The sequence below is a fragment of the Cydia amplana genome, chromosome 6, assembly GCF_948474715.1.
Source record: "Cydia amplana chromosome 6, ilCydAmpl1.1, whole genome shotgun sequence".
NCBI lineage: Eukaryota > Metazoa > Arthropoda > Insecta > Lepidoptera > Tortricidae > Cydia > Cydia amplana.
In genome coordinates, this window is record NC_086074.1 from 14,920,069 (window position 1) to 14,936,914 (window position 16,846).

The 16,846-nt window shown below is 37.9% G+C and overlaps 1 protein-coding gene across 1 annotated transcript in view; it reads left to right on the forward strand.

Moving 5' to 3' along the window:
• LOC134648967 (uncharacterized) overlaps positions 1–16,846 on the forward strand; it is a 222,827-nt gene that overhangs the window by 158,111 nt on the left and 47,870 nt on the right. The window contains exon 3 of the mRNA XM_063503638.1: positions 4,957–4,996. Coding sequence (XP_063359708.1) covers positions 4,957–4,996 — 40 coding nt within the window. The remainder of the gene's footprint in view (positions 1–4,956; positions 4,997–16,846) is intronic.

The following is a 16,846-nucleotide window of genomic DNA, read 5'->3' on the forward strand; positions in this document are numbered from 1 at the left end:
CAGTTGTATTATACTCATAAGATGACTGCTAGCAGTCATCTTATGAGCCTATAGACAAAGCATTCAAATGACATTGCTTTAGATATCACTGTCAGTCATTTAATTGACACATTTAAGTGCTGGAGTAGAAAAAATATATTATGTTACTGCAACAATAATGTGTATAAACTAGCTGCAGGATATTTGCCAGAACTGAAATTTCTCAGTAAGTACGAGTGGTTTTACTGACAAAAGTTTCTTATTTGTTACGTTTATTACGATAATTATTTACTTTCATTCATAATTGTTTTAGTCTTGTTTATTTAATCATAACAAAACATCAGTTAAAAAAAGAATATATTTTAATTTAAAAGTTGTCGATAGGTATATTTTCAAGACGGTAGGAATTAACAGAAATTAAGGAATCCCAGTACCGGGGGGCAGCAGCTAATAGCGGGTTCTTAATTAAACGACGCCGGATTGAGCAGATGGCATTGCAAAAATTAAAAGGTCACGGTGTAGGAATTTACTTACTTTTATATAAGTAGTTACATTTGATTAAATACGCCTTAAAAGTCATAAAATTACATAAAAGCCTCGCAACTAAACCTTGATTTTTTTATGGTTTCAGTTAAAGTTTAAGCTTAAGGAAAAAAAACCGGGCAAGTGCGAGTCGGACTCGTCCACCGAGGGTTCCGTACTTTTTAGTATTTGTTGATATAGCGGCAACAGAAATACATCATCTGTGAAAATTTCAACTATTAAGGTTCATGAGATACAGCTTGGTGACAGACAGACAGACGGACAGTGGAGTCTTAGTAATAGGGTCCCGTTTTTACCCTTTGGGTACGGAACCCTAAAAAACACTGGCCGTAGGCCCGACGTGAGCTTGTCAAGGCACTTTTTATACATATTATGCTGTTTGATATAGAATACGGTCGAAACGGAAACTTGGACTTTAATTGTGAAATCTAAACAAAGTTTTTCGTCATCTTAATTTGCTACTTGGCTTTCCTTCTCAAGTTCCCTTCCAAACCAACATAAGTAAACATTTTGTATACTGTCGGTGGGTGATTCTTAAATTATGTCCTGAATTTTTTTTTCATAAAAGTTTTTATTTTTCACCTAATATATTGTTACATATGTCAAAAGAAAATACAAAATGATTTTTTAATGCATATCAAGCTTAATACCTTCAGGAAAGGTAAATAAAATTAGTACATAAACACGGTTGTGACAAAGTGTCCCTCAGTCGTGACATTTCAGCATTTTGGGAGCCAACTTCACTGTTTTGATTTATATAATTATTTTGACATCGCCTAAGTTACTACCATGACTACGACAAACCTAATGACAGTTTATACGTTGAAATCCGTCAAACTATAAAGGCTGTAGAGCGTGACAAAGAAGTGGATACACATCATACATACACGCGAAAGACATTTTTCTGCTACTTGGCAGTCGGGCAATAATAGCAAATGGTATATAGCTAATAAAAATCCATTTCCGAGTACATTATGCCTCTAAATTAATCAAACACATTAAGAATTTTACGACCACGTGTTAATATGTCACAAACGTGGACTCAAAAGTTCGTGGCGGTGACAGATTTTTGAGTTCGTGACATTTTGGAACATGTTCGGTATTACCTAAAAATACCTTTGACTTTGCAAATGTTAAATAACTAGCTTAATCTTTAATGTATGACGTATATCTTATGTTACAAATAATAACGTGAAACTGGTACTTCTTTTAAAATTTCAAACACGGCGGTGACGCGTTAAGGTTGACCATTTTAAATAATTTTCGAAAAAACTTCTCCCATCAGCCATTTGCAAATCCGACAACAACATAGTGTTGTTGTTCTTAAAAAACTTGAAAAAGGCTGCCAGTAGTAAAGATAATTTTCTACAGAGTACCGCATGTTTATCTAGACACGCGGTAGCGTGTCCAGCCAAGTTCAAAGAAAAAGGAACTGGCGACGCAGCAACCGTGTGTAATATTACACGAACCATTTCGAGCTACTTTTGACCCCTTCACAACTTGAAACCTACTTAACCTACACACATGAAATTTGGCACATATATTCAAGTCCCTTAGCTTGTACAAAATACAAAATTTCATAAACATAGCTCAAACAGTTATTGATAAATTAACGTTTAAAAACCGGCATTTTTGTGACTGACTGACATATAGATCAAAAACCTAACCCACTTCCAGATGACCTAGAAACTTGAAATTTGGCATAAAGGTAGACTATTAGGTGTTTATAGAGGGAAAAATCTGAAAACTGGAAATTATTGATATTTCGATGGAAAAAAATTATTAATACTTATAGACCAAAAATGTAACCCACTTCTAGATGACTTAGAAACTTGATATTTGGCATCAAGGTAGACTATTAGGTGTATATAGAGGGAAAAATGTGAAAACTGGAAATGATTGATATTTTGATGGAAAAAAAAATAATTAATACTTATAGACCAAAAACCTAACCCACTTCTAGATCACTTAGAAACTTGATAATTGGCATGAAGGTAGACTATTAGGTGCATATAGAGGGAAAAATCTGAAAACTGGAAATTATTGATATTTCGATGGAAAAATAATAATTAATACTTATAGACCAAAAACCTAACCCACTTCTAGAGGACTTAGAAACTTGATATTTGGCATGAAGGTAGACTATTAGGTGCATATAGAGGGAAAAATCTGAAAACTGAAACTTTTTGACAATTAACCGCACGTTAGCGAGGGTTTCCTTTTCAGGTTAGGCAAACTGCTTTCATGATGAATATTATAGTAATTTCTGTACAAAAAGTAATGATATCCCAACAAAAACATAAATGTGAAATGAAAGCCAAGTTCAATAGGTATTAAGAATATGTGTCGTTGTTGACTCGCCGACAAAAGAATTGAGATCTATATATATGTTTGCCAAGTTCTGTGCTGTGTAGAAAATCCTGAAATTATAAAGGATTTGTCTTGGCTAGTTTTTAAAAACAAACCAAATTTTTGAAAAATAACATAGATAAATATATATTACCTATATGCCTATACGTAAAAACTAGCCAAGACAAATCCTTTATAATTTCAGGATTTTCTACACAGCACAGAACTTGGCACACATATATATAGATCTCAATTATTTTGTCGGCGAGTCAACAACGACACATATTCTTAATACCTATTGAACTTGGCTTTCATTTCACATTTATGTTTTTGTTGGGATACATATTATATTACCACGCGCGGCGGTGACACAAAAACTGATCACAAAATTTATGTTGTTTAAAATTATATAAAGTCATTATATATCCATACAATTTTTAAACAGTTTTGTAGAACAGGGATTAGTGTTTTGTATTTGATATACATTCTTGCAAAATCACTTCATATTAAAAAAAAAATTATAATATCACAAAATTTGGGGAAGTCACACTACACGGTCCGTGACATTTCAAACTTGTAATTTTTTTTTAATATGTTTTTAATACTCTTATGACAATAAATTTAGGTTGACATAAAACTAGAGGTAAATTGCTAAGTATATTGATATAGAGTTTACTTATTTTCTTAAAAATAGATGCTTCTTACGTGTGACACAAAAATGACATAAGAATAAGAATTACCCAGGTACTTAATTTTTTTCTACAACACCTACTTCTACAGATATATAAATAATTTATAGTCTATTTTAAAAACTGAAGTGGTTGCATAAATACATATAATGATACCTATGTGATTGAAGATTATCAATTTTCCCACGAGCAGAACCGTAATCGTTTCTTTACTAATGTAACTAATGCTTTAGACAACATTAATTATTGAAACCAAATAAAACAACTAGTAACACAAACAAAAAATTACTATTGTCAAACAATCGTTATCGTTTAAGTCGTTTCAATACTCCATCAGATAGGACGAGGTTTGTCTAAAAGAGCGGTGGCAATGGCAACAAATAAAGCTGTTAGCCGGAATCGGCAGTCGGGACACGCCACGGATCAGGCGCAGCGCCGTGGATTGAGAAGAATGTTACTTAGTGTCTGTAGCTGGCAACGGACAAAGTAGCCCGTCATATGTAATTATGTGCAGTATACCTATTTTTGGTGCCTTTAAATCGAAATAAGAATAAATAATTACCTTTTGTATTACCTCGTTTACTATGTGTTAGTCAAGTCTATTTTTACAGATATATAAGGCACTTACTAATTTTAAAAAATACGTGTGTTTTTAACTTCAAAGGCCTAATATTTAGCTTAATTAATCTACATAGATCTAGGTACTTAAAATAATATAAAATATACTTTGAACCGTGCGTTTCTCACCTGAAGGCTGAAGTAAATATAGTAATTACATAGTCAATAAAAACATCCGTAAACATATTTAGAGTACACTCCAAAAAGAGTTATAAGGTCGACTCCTTTCATTTCCTTCATCTCATGTGTCCCGGTCCACCTCACAAGAAAACCGACTCGAAGTAATAAGAAAAGGTAGGAGTGCCCCATTGAATGATAACTCCGCTCCTTTGTCCCGCCGTCTTGACGAATCGAATTAAAAGGCTTATTGTGTCTACGTGACAGCTCGACCCTCGGCGTTTGAGCGTTTTTGTCTCAACCAAACTAAAATATTACAGGCCATTCACTAGCTCCGAGGGGCTATGGAGGGATCTGCTACTCGAATTTGTACTCAATTTTTAACTCTCCCCGTTAATTAAGAGCGCCTCTTTATTAGCGACAGTCTTAATGCGTTAATTGTCGAAATGCAATCTCGGAAGCGGGACTTTTTAATCATTCAAATGCGTCATATTTTAATTTGGGGAAAGTTTCCAGTTTAAGTGACAGGGATTGTAAGCCCGCTAATGGAATTTGTAAATATTTTTCGCGATGAATTTCAATGTTGCTTGCGGAACTTAATTTTGATTCTTACTTTTTCTAGTAAAAGATCTTGACACTAATGACATCGTGTTTGTTTCAGGCATCCCTCCGGCACCGAATGCCTTCGCCGTCCGACCAAGGTAAGCCGCGTTTACCCAAAAAAACAACCTATTTGTCCGCAAAAAACCACTTCCCTTGTAAGACATCTTAATTATTCATTGCATCCCACGACGCCGTCCAAGTCTAGTCATAAAAATATACTAAAACGTACACGCACATTAATGAGGGCGGTGCAATATTTATACACAAGCCACCCTAATTGGTGGGGTGGAGAGTGGAAAAAATGGGCAATTTCACGTAATGTAATATGTATATTTAAGGTGAAATTCCCGAAGCCGGCGTTTTAGTCGTGGTACTTATTACACGACGCCACTTCAAACGTCTTTCCGCTGCGCTGATGAGCGCGCCGTACGGGGGAAGTCACTCTACTTACTCGGGTTAATAAATGTGCAAAGAATGTTTAATACATATTTATAATTATCTAAATAGTTACTTCTATATTTGACTTTTCTCGGTATCATATCTTGTGTTTTTACACTTAATGAAAAAAGGCAGAAATGATCTTCTTAGATACTTGGATTATAAGTTGTTGTGTACATGTCATTGTATTAAGAACACATGTTAGTCACGTGCACTAAAAATATATTTAAATAATTCCTATAAGTTAGGTTAAATACCTTATAGGGTTTTTTTTTACTTTATATTTTGGTACACTGTATAGGTCTTTAATTATGTACGTGAAAACGCGCTAATGTCTAACCTAGACTATAAAGTGCGAAGTAGAGTAGCCCAAGCACGTCAGTGGTGTCAGTAGCCCGGATTTTATTTTTTCAATATGTTTAGGTGCTCGCTCCCCTCGCCACAATTTCCTCTTGACGGAAACCCTCAATCTAATGATACGGCTCCGTTAAAAAACACAAGGAAATTTAATAACGCCACCACCAACCAGCCTCAGCGAAAACAAAGAAAATTTAATTTCAACGATTCCCACATGCTCAATATCGCTGAGAACTTGCCCCCTCCAAGAAATTGCACGCAAATTAAAAACGCCTCCGCGAAATTTATTTTGAAGGGAAAGTTTAAATAAAATATTTGCACGGATGTATCAATACAAATCCATACTTAAGTGTCATTATTAACAAATGATGACCATTATTAACCAATGGCAGTGCCAATAAATTTTTATAAAAAAGCTTACTATTTCATACCTTCTCTTGTAGTTTATTTTTAGATAAAACAAGACATTAATTGATAAGTAAAAGTGTTTGTTAATATAGCTAATTAACGCAGAAGTCCCCACTCAAATGCAAAGTGACCGACGAAGGGAAAAACCAACAAGTGACAAAATGCGCATATCACGTAACGGGACTGGTGGCAGTAATAGCCGGAACAAAGCAGCACATTTCAAAGGTAAGCAAATTAGTTCCACACTTAATGATCCGACAAAGCGCGTAAATCTTTTTAAAATGCGCACCCGCTGTTTCCTTCCGTAGGGTAAACAAGGTAAAAAAATATTTGCATAATCCCCCGCATATATGCAAATGTGGCCCGTGCGAGGAAAGGCGGTGAAAATTGTATCAAATTGTTCCAACGACACGTAGGCTTTGCGGCAATTTGTCAAGTGAGCAATAATTATTTTAGCCCCTCCTCTGTGAACGGAATACTATATGCTCCGATTTGGTAAAGAATATTAATATATTTAGAAAAATGTATGTAAACACTTTATTGTATAATAAATAAGACAGGTTAAAAATGGTTGCATGTCCCCAAACTTTATAAATATCGAACGTGTTATGCATTTTCAAGAAAACTCGTAAAATACTACAAAATACAATAACAGAAATAAGCGATTTACACTTTTATTGTTTCTATAAAATTATTCAGATACTGTTGCACAACATATAACAAATATTTTGGATTATGACCTTTCAGCTAGGGTTCAAAGTTTACAAAGTTAGTTTTATATATCTTAATTTTTTTGAAGTCAATTATACTGGTTAGGCCAATTTATGTTCAGAAAATAAAGGGAAATCCGTTCAAAAACCGGACGTAAATTTCCAGTCAATAAATCGGCCGATGGGCTGGGTGCGGTGTGATGCGCCAAGCGTATTAATTGAGCGCTGTATCGGCTTCAGGCCCACCAACTTATCTGTGCTGCGTGGCAAGCAATAATAGCCTTATTGCTCAATGGTATAAGGGTTGAAAGCCAGCAATGTCTCGGTGTATCGGTGTGGGCTGCTGAGTGGACATGCGGATGATAATTGGCGAGTGCGGAATGGCGCCGAATCGCCTATATCGGCGTGGAATTGACTGCACGGACACGGAGGTGGGTGTCAGAATAACACTGGAAACGATGTTTGCACAACGTTCGTATCGGGTAATGTACAGTCGGTGCCCTCACATATGTTGGGGCTTTTTTATTGACCAGCCTATCTACACTATCAACGTTATAAAGTTTATAAAGTCATGTTCAGCCGGTCAACAGGTTGCACCGGCCACAATAGTATATATCGTAGGTACATTGCCCGACTTAGCCATAGTTTTTATGCGTGATTTTTTTCTCCTAATACTTTTAAAAATTGTATAGTTATTTGTTACCTACAATAAAGTATGATTCACGATGTAGGTACAGGTACAGGTACGAGGGGTATTCAAAATATTCTCGTTATGAGAATGAAAACAAACAAGTACGAAAAGTTTGATATTTTTATTTTTCAATATACTCCCCCCCTATGTTCATACACTTAAAAGATCGATCAATTATTTTTTTTAATCCCTCGTAAAAATATTTTTTATCTTTCGTGTAAAAATGCTCCTCCACTGCCGCCTTCAATGCTTCATGCCTTCAATGCTTGTGGTATTAAATAAATTAAAAAAAAAAAAAAAAAATTAAATTAAAAATTCATCGTCAGAAAATTTATTTCCACGCAGATCCTTTTTAAGATTGGGGAGCAAAAAGAAGTCGCTGAGGGCTAAGTCCGGACTATACGGTGGGTGAGTAACAGTTTTAAACCCACATTCAACAATAGCTGCCTTGGCAATATGAGCAGTATGGACGGGGGCGTTGTCATGCAGAAGCAGAATACCTTTGGTTAACTTTCCTCGCCTCTTTTCTTTAATTACATCCTTTAATTGACGTAGAATGTTAGCGTAGTACTGTCCTGTGATATTTACACCTTTTTCTTTATAATCGATTAGTAATACTCCTTCACAATCCCAAAATATCGTGGCCATGACCTTGCCAGCTGAAGGGATGACCTTGAACTTCTTGGGATGAGCTGAACCCTTAATGTGCCACTGCATGGACTCTTGTTTACCCTCTGGGTCATAATGATGAACCCAGGTTTCATCTCCAGTAACTATTCTTTGCAGCACCTCATCAGGATTTTCACCGCACAGGTCAATAAAATCGGAACAACAAGCTACACGCATGTCTTTTTGAAGCCGAGTCAGCATTCGCGGAACCCATCTTGCACTTACTTTTGACATATTAAGATGGTCATGTATAATATCATGTACGGTACCAATAGAGAGATTGGTTACTTGTGCTATAGATTTTACCTTCACTCGACCATCTTCCAATATAAGTTTTTCCACTTTATCAATATTTTCTTGTGAAGTAGCTACTACAGGCCGGCCAGGTCTAGGGTCATCTTCAATACTCTCCCTTCCGCGTTTAAACTCGCTTGACCACTTTTGAATGGTAGATAAAGAAGGAGCAGACTCACGGTAAACACAATCCATTTCCTCTTTTATGGTTTTTTGATTTTTACCCTGTTTTGTCAAGAATTTTATCACGCATCGATGTTCTAATTTAGTTAACATTGTCAATTCGCACATGATGTTCATGTTTGTTCAGCAATTGCAGAAAAACAAAAGACCATCTCGGTTCGAATTATACTTTTTTTTAATGTCAATGAATAAACCTTAGCGGCCAGTAACGAAAGAAATTTTAGAAGAGGTCGTAAGATATCAATACCGAGAATATTTTGAACGCCCCTCGTACACGTTTTTATAAAATCCATAAAAAATTTAGGCACTTGTATTTCTTACTCTTCGAGTATATTTTAGAATTATGTACTCTCATATCATTCCAAAAATCCAGCCAAATCTAGTTCCAACGTGTTCTGACATCTGTGAAGAGGACACACGCCTGCACGCCCGCAGGGATAAACGCATACGATTACGCGCCACAGGTGGTGTACATTTTTCACGGGCCGGCGTAATTCGGCCCGTGGCCCGTGCCTGACCGATTTGTAGTTCGCGATGCGTGTAGTGGCCGTGGGAAATTGTGCGAAGGGTTAATATGATGAAATATTGCACCTTTTACAAATCAAATGCGTATAAATTAAACTCTGCGTGCGTTTTTGACCTTGGTGAGCATATGCTAATTGTCACATATTGTTGTTTGTGCATCCAACCATTATACCTTTTAATTACGCATACACAGTATGTAGGTGGAACGAGCGTACCTAAAATATATTGCATGAATTTTTCATATTGATCTTGTAAAATACATCATAAATTTCTTCAACAATGAACGACTCAACAGTCCTTAACTCCAACAACGTGAGAAAACTTGGAAAATCTTAGAACCTCAAGTGTTCAACATTTTCCCACGGTTATGAGGTCTTAATAGTGCGGCGGTCCTTTATGAAGTCGAGCGGACACAATAACGATAAAGGTGAGCGGAAAATCCGGACAATAAACCTCTGCAAAAAAGCTGAGCGGGGGCAGCAGGGCAAATAGTTCGTGAAATTTCCAAGGGCCCCTAGTAGTGGGGACTACCGGGCCACTTTACGACGGTCCTCCCAGTAAACCTACCCATTACGTTGGGTTAAAGGATCGTTCTACTCGAGTTATAAAGATGCCGAACGCTCGGCAAGATTTGTTGCCGGATGGATGCAGAAGGGTTGGGTCGGTCGGCATTATGATCATGTCGAGTCAAGAGCTCGTGTCATTTCAGCGAGTCAACACCGTGCGATGGAGAGGGCTTAGCGCCGAGTAGGAAAATGTGAAGCTTGGCTTGTGAATGGGATTTATTTGGATTATCCAACTTCTGATTATACTTCATGCTTCAATACGAACTAGGTAAAGTGTGTGTGTTTTTACAATTCACATAATATTTTTCGTTCACAGCTCATATTCTGTGCTTAAACTAAAACAATAATTAGCACAGGTCGTATCGTAAACGTCATTAAAATCCAACAATCCCAAATACGGCCACCTAGGTTCTAAACAGCGCTCTCAAAAGGCCACATGCACGTTCCGACGCCATTCTGCCATTCTTTATTTACAGCCTTTCTAAAGTTATGCGTCTTTAAAGACGAGCCCTTACGGTACAAAATTGAATGCGATTGCATTTGTGCAACTACAGATATTAAGTTGGTGTGCAGGTGAGACGTTAGTGGCTAATTGTACACGGCAGCCGTGACTGTCCAGTATAAACAGGAGGCAAAGGCGTTTACAGTGTTTGCAGTCGGCCCTCACGTAAACAGCTCCGTTTGCTGCCTTTTGCTTGCTGTCTAGTGGCGAGTAGGACTGAGGGCTTGAGTGTTTACAGTTTGCCAATTGAATTTAAGCTGTTTCTACTCAATATATGAAAAATAGGATTCAAATTACACATAACATGTTGTTTACATTTTACTTTGTAGGCTTAATAGGCTTCATTCAATTGTTTTGATCGCGTAATGGTCAATATTTAGCTATTTAAAATTAAACCTATGCCTCATGTAAAAGTAGGCAGTCTTTGCTCAATCAATACAGCTATTAGTTGCTAATGTTTTCCTGAAAATTGCCCCTTACTAGTCCCCCAAATATTATTCATCGCCTCAAAGATAAAACCATGTTTTGCAACCAAAGCGGTTACCGACACAACTAGACTGCGGTCTGAATATCCCGCCCTAGACACGTTTCGGTCAATCCTTTTGACGCGACTCCGCAACCTGCCCGTGTGAACTAGCCCTTTGAGCTCGCACCTACGACCGCAAACGTTTGTGGACACAGCTTTATGAAGGTTGGTAAAGGGAAAATTTGTTCCGATTTTGATATGTATATGAAATTCTTAGTGGCCAGTGCGTGCATGACTCATGCATGGAACTTATAACAGATTTATTCTACGAGTTATAACGTTACTTTATGGCCTAATTTGTTTCAGGTTAGATTAAAGTTTTCATATTCAATGTATGTGTCGGTATCTAAATATATCCCGGTCTGAAACACGGTGTCTTGATATCCATAATTCGAAACGTGATTTTTATGTAGGTAATTTCAGATAACATTGTAAGTTGTCTAATACAATGGTTCATACAAAAAAAACATAATTTGTTGTACGCAATTCCATTCTGCACATGATTCTATAGGTACAAAATAGTATGTAGGTATTAGGTAAAGCATCTTAGTAAGCACGCTCGAACTTGGCCAAAGCGGCTTCACAAAATATGCAGTTTGCCGCATCCCGGCCGCTCGCTGCATTTTACATGAGCCCAACTTCTGCCGATTTCTTCAATATTTTAGCGTGGGAATTCTCTTCTATATGCATAAAACTGAATAACGTTTATGTTCAATCGTGTAGAAATGCGAAATATTGTAATTTGGTCATAGACCGTTATTGAAAAGCAATTTCCAAAAGTACAATAGACATTTCTAACTAGTTCTGTTTTAGTAGCAGCATATCGACCACAATTCTCGAGTGAACAGCTCTCATATTATCAATAGCGCTCCTGACTGCCTGCAGGAGAATACATTAGCATTGTCTATTAAACGCAGCTCGAGCTCCATTAGAAAACACATTCAATGACGAGATTGCGAGAGTTAATTTCATTTCCTAATACACTGCTCGTATTTGCTCACCATCCTTCCATGTTTGCACGCTAGCGTTCGTTTTACTCCTCAGACAACCATATTTTCCTTTTGTCTAGACGAAATCTTAACGAATATTTAAAGGGTTAATGTATATGAAACACGTAGCGCAAAACAGATACAATTACAGCCGTGTAGCAACACGAATGCGAGTTCTGAACGAGCGGTATCTCCAAATTGCTCATGTAAGACGAAATTAACCCTCGCCCACATTAACGCAGATAAGTCGAGGAGCTCATTTGCGAGCCTTCCGGCCTGTGCTCGTTACATCTTGATATTCTTTACCCCTTCACCGATACGCGGTTCGGCGTTCGGCGCACCACACGAGCAATAAATGGCGCGGAAGACCCGCTATCGCGCCGCCCGATATCTTCCATCCGAATTAATTTCTGAACCCAGAAACGAAGCAAGTTCGCGGACTTGTTATTTCTACGTGCGCCCGAGCGAGAGCACGCGAGTTCTAATCGCGAAGAGTTGCAAGATAAAATGGCGACCCGTAATTACCATAACGCGCCTTTCGAAGATACGTGGAGAATCTTAATGGTACGGTGGCTCCGTAAATAATGGGCTCTTATGGGAAAGTTGGTAAAGAGCACTGTTTCGAATGTAATTTCAGGGGCTTCGTGCTTCACGTGCTTTTAGAATAATGTGCTAAATACGAGGTAGGTGCGTTAATGACGGCATTTGTTTTGATATAAAGTTGTACAATGTAGCATTAATGTTGCGTGAAATATCGACTTTTATTATGGTAACCGTTAAATTATTACTCCACCTACTAATGTGTGGTTATAATCACTTAAAATGCTTATGCCCTGTACAATTATTAAAAACTAAACATTAGTATGAAAGAAAATGAAGAGACTTGTAAGGCTAAAATTTGACGAATAGCTTGAAAGATAAACTCCCCTGGAAATTAATATTTCTCCACTTTTTGGAAATGTTTTTCACAGTTCATCAATCCTCTCACCTAATCAGGCGCACCACAAAGCAATTAAAGCAAGTAACATTCCGCGTTCATATCACTGGTAGCCGAATGCAGTCTCAGATTACTCATGAGTTATGATTCAGACTCAGCCGCGAGCCCGCGGCGTCTTACCCCTTTCAGGCGATAATTTAACGAGCTCTGTAAAACTAAGTCGCTATGACAATCTAACATTATGTGTGCGTCTTTTGCAAGTAATTGCTATCTTGAACGCGTACATCATTGCTTACTAATATGTTATAGTTTCACTGAAATCAGACCAAACTCAAGCTCCATCACAAATCCGTCACCAATATAGGTGTCATCTTGTTAGAAACGTTATTATGATTACTAGGTAGGTAAGTATAGAATAAATTTAAAAGTGGAAAAATTACTGTCTTGGGTGAGACTTGAACTCACGGCCTCTGGATCGATATTCCAGTGCTCTGCCATCTGAGCCACCAAGACCTCATCCATAGCCAGGAAATCTTTCCACCATATTATGGGTGATGGCAGAGCGCTGGAATTAGCTAGAATTAATGGACCGCTAAGCTTAATAGCATCGGTCGCAGACGTTTCTGCTTGTAAAAAAACAAATTAGGTAAGAATAGTTGAAATGCAGATGTTATGTTTTTATGCAGATTAAAACCAAAAGGACAACATTGAACAACTGTTGTTTAATGTTGTCCTTCATTAATTTACAAAAGATTGATTGTACAACTTTATATGTACCTACATTGCTCATTATTTTAACTGGATTTCCTTATATATATTACTAATTAACGGTACCACACATTGTCAAACTAACGATAACGACCTGACTACATACAACTAGGGAACAAATAAAAGTATTATAACATGTTTTGATTTGTGTTTTTGATTCAACGTGAAATATGTAAATATCTAGTCTTACGAGTATTTTAAGGTTTTTTTCTGCAAATGAGTATTATATTTAATACGAGTAGCGTGTCTTCTTGATCTCCTAGCTATTCAAAACCCTCTCTAAGAGATCTAATGAAGCACAATATGCAATTTACGGAACTGCACGAGATTACGCATGAGTTACGAGCGAGTGCAGCGCTGGTCGCCCGCGGCGTCTTGCTTCTTTCACGACAATTAACAGCCGCGCTTTGTCGTCCCGTTCATTTATGCTTATCTGTGGTAAATTTAGGAAGCGAGGGGTGTAAAGGAAAATTCACAAAACGTCTTGAATGAATAGGTACGTACGTATACAAGATTTAACTTGTTAAAAAAGAAATGGTTTCTTTGCTTAATGTTTTTCATGATGTGTTGATATTCATAGTGGTTTATTTTCACCTGCACATTAATAAACAGCCGCATTATTCTCCCACACATATTTGCACACCGTTTAGTTCATTACCAGCAGCGAGCACCTAAATGCGAACCTGCTCCCTCACATTACAGGCATTGTAAATTAGGCACCAAAAACGGTCTCGTTTTCCGCCCGAGCTCCGCGGTTAATATTGTCTCGCTCTTGAAATATGCAGTCTTACCTGAAGTGCCGCTGTAATCGTTGGATATAGTGGCTCGTTTAATCCGAGCTACATCTTCTGGAATGTTCGAGAATGCAGCCAAGATTTGCAAGCAGAGAGATTTGGCCGCGGGCCTGGCTGCGGCTTAATATGAGCTTTAATTTGGGAAGGGAGTTGATGCTGTAGAGGATTTACTGTTGAGAATATTCATTACTCACTTGTAAGGAATTTAAAACACTTTCGCATGTAGGTCGAGGGGAACGCCCACGACACACTCATCACCTGCCTTAAAACTGTAAACGAAACAAAAACTCGTTTACTCACCCGAACCCTTTCGGAGTTGAAGTCGAGCCCTCAGCCCGCTTCTGGCAAACTTGAGCCACGGCAAACAGCCGTCAGCCATCGTCGATGAAATTGCAAAAATGTAAAAGAGCTAATGTTTGCACACCTTAAACCCCTTCCCGACCCCACGTGCCGGCGTGACGAGCCGGATAAAAGGCTTTAATACACCCTCATCCCTTATTACGAAACTTGAAAAAGACAACAATATAGATCCAATGTGTCGCGGGCGCGGGCAATCATACGCGCATCAAAGGTGACGCTCCTGCGAGCTACCCAAGTGTGGAGACGCCTTTCTCACGCCGTTTTGTGATATCGCTGTGTATGGAAATACCGAGTCAAAGGGCCGTGTTATGACATCTGAAACAATGCAGATTGTGACAATCCCGTTTCCTCATGTGAGGAAATGTTATTTGAATGTTTAATGAAGATCCTGGGTTTATGTGATGTAAGTAGGAATTCGTTACGTCACTTGCGAAGTTAAGCACTTATACAATACAATGACTGACTGATATGACTCATGAGTTTGTACAAAGCCTATCTTTTATAGGTTACTGAAATTGACCCCTGTGATTTATTATCTACATATCTATATGCCGTGAATAGATTTTTTTTGTGCCCTAACCTAATAGGTTGGTCTCTTAGAAGCTTGTCGTCCTGAATAGAAATAGAATCGATTGGCAGTAACAAAAATATTTTGTTAAAACTATCGATTTAGTCGCTGATAAATTATGTTTCAAATTTCAAAGTTAGGGAAGGTCTCCTAACACCGATTTACGTAGCAACGCGGGAACTGGTAGCTGCCCTCAGTATTACCTTTACTAAACTTTAAAACTGTCTCCATACCGTGCAGCTGAAACACATCAAGCAGTCATTACGCCCCTGAAAAATCTCCAGGCTGCTTTGCAAGTCAAACCGCCGGCACTCCCCCGTAAGTGCCGCGACAGGCGTGTGCGACACTTCCAAATCATCTATAGTCTTTATGAATACTGATTCGCGGTTCAGGAGGTGAGCGTTAAGGAAACTAAAGTGCCCTGAGACTGAAGGTGGTTGGGAATCAATAAATGAGCATTAGTAAAAGGGTATACGGTAAGTATAGATAGTAATTAATTTACGTAAGTGAATAACACGTTGTTTTTTCATTGCATTACACACGTTTATACATTTCTTTTTTATAATTTATAATTAACGTACTTAATACCTCCAGCCAGAAAATAATTTCATTAAAACTGAGGTCCAGAAGTTGTTAAATTGTTTTTTTTTATGTGTAGGTATGCCCTATCCTAATCTTCTTAAATTGCCTGTAATATAAATAAATATACTTACGGCAAAACTTTTCAGTGACAGAAAAACGTTTGTGTCCTATTCTAAGTGGGTATCGTAATAATTAATGCTTTCGGTAAATCACTTCATCTGATAAGTCTTCAGAATAAGTATTGTTTGAACTGCCCACAACATTTTGGGAACTCGAATATTATTTTGCCATATGTTACAGCTTATGTGCGCCGACTCGGTAATGCTCCCCATACATAAGAAAAACAATCAATCCATAATCGATTTGGCGACAGCGCTGAATCGGTTCGGAACATCCTCACGTCGTTAAAGCTCTCAAAATTCTAGTCAAGAACACGCATAAAAATGCCTCGCCTTACTCTCACAGTATTGGTACAAGTGTGACGGATGAAAGATTTTCGTGTGAAGTAAGGAAGGTATTAAGGCGATCGTTACTCGAATTATTCCAGCGACAGCCGCACCTCAAATTGACATTCAATCAGTGTTGCAACATTGTTTCCCTATCAATCCTTGTTGGGAGTGCGCACACGCGCGCCTCGCCGATATGCCGCCATCAAATTGCAATTTGTTTATGAAAATTTATTGTATTCGCCATTACCGCAGCGGATTCTTTTCCTACGGGAGCGACCCCGCGGAACGAAATCACCTTATTCAATTCCCTTTTTGCATACATCACACGCATCTTGGGGGAACATCGTTTTTGTCTGAACACGTGAATCGCGTTCGGTGCGTGTTCGCTTCTTATTAGTCTGGATTGCGTAAAGGTTTTTCGCAAATCGCCTGCGGGGTTCCTCCGTATGTACACAAACTTCCCTCATGTGTCTCTTTATTTATCCAAATCAAAGCCGTCTTAATATCAACACCGGCACCTCATGCTTAAGGATTATAAGACTCCTAATTTGCACTTTGAATTATTTCAAATGTTATTTTACCGACAAATTGTAACGTTTATTATAGTAAGAAGTAAAATAGTGTAATTGTGT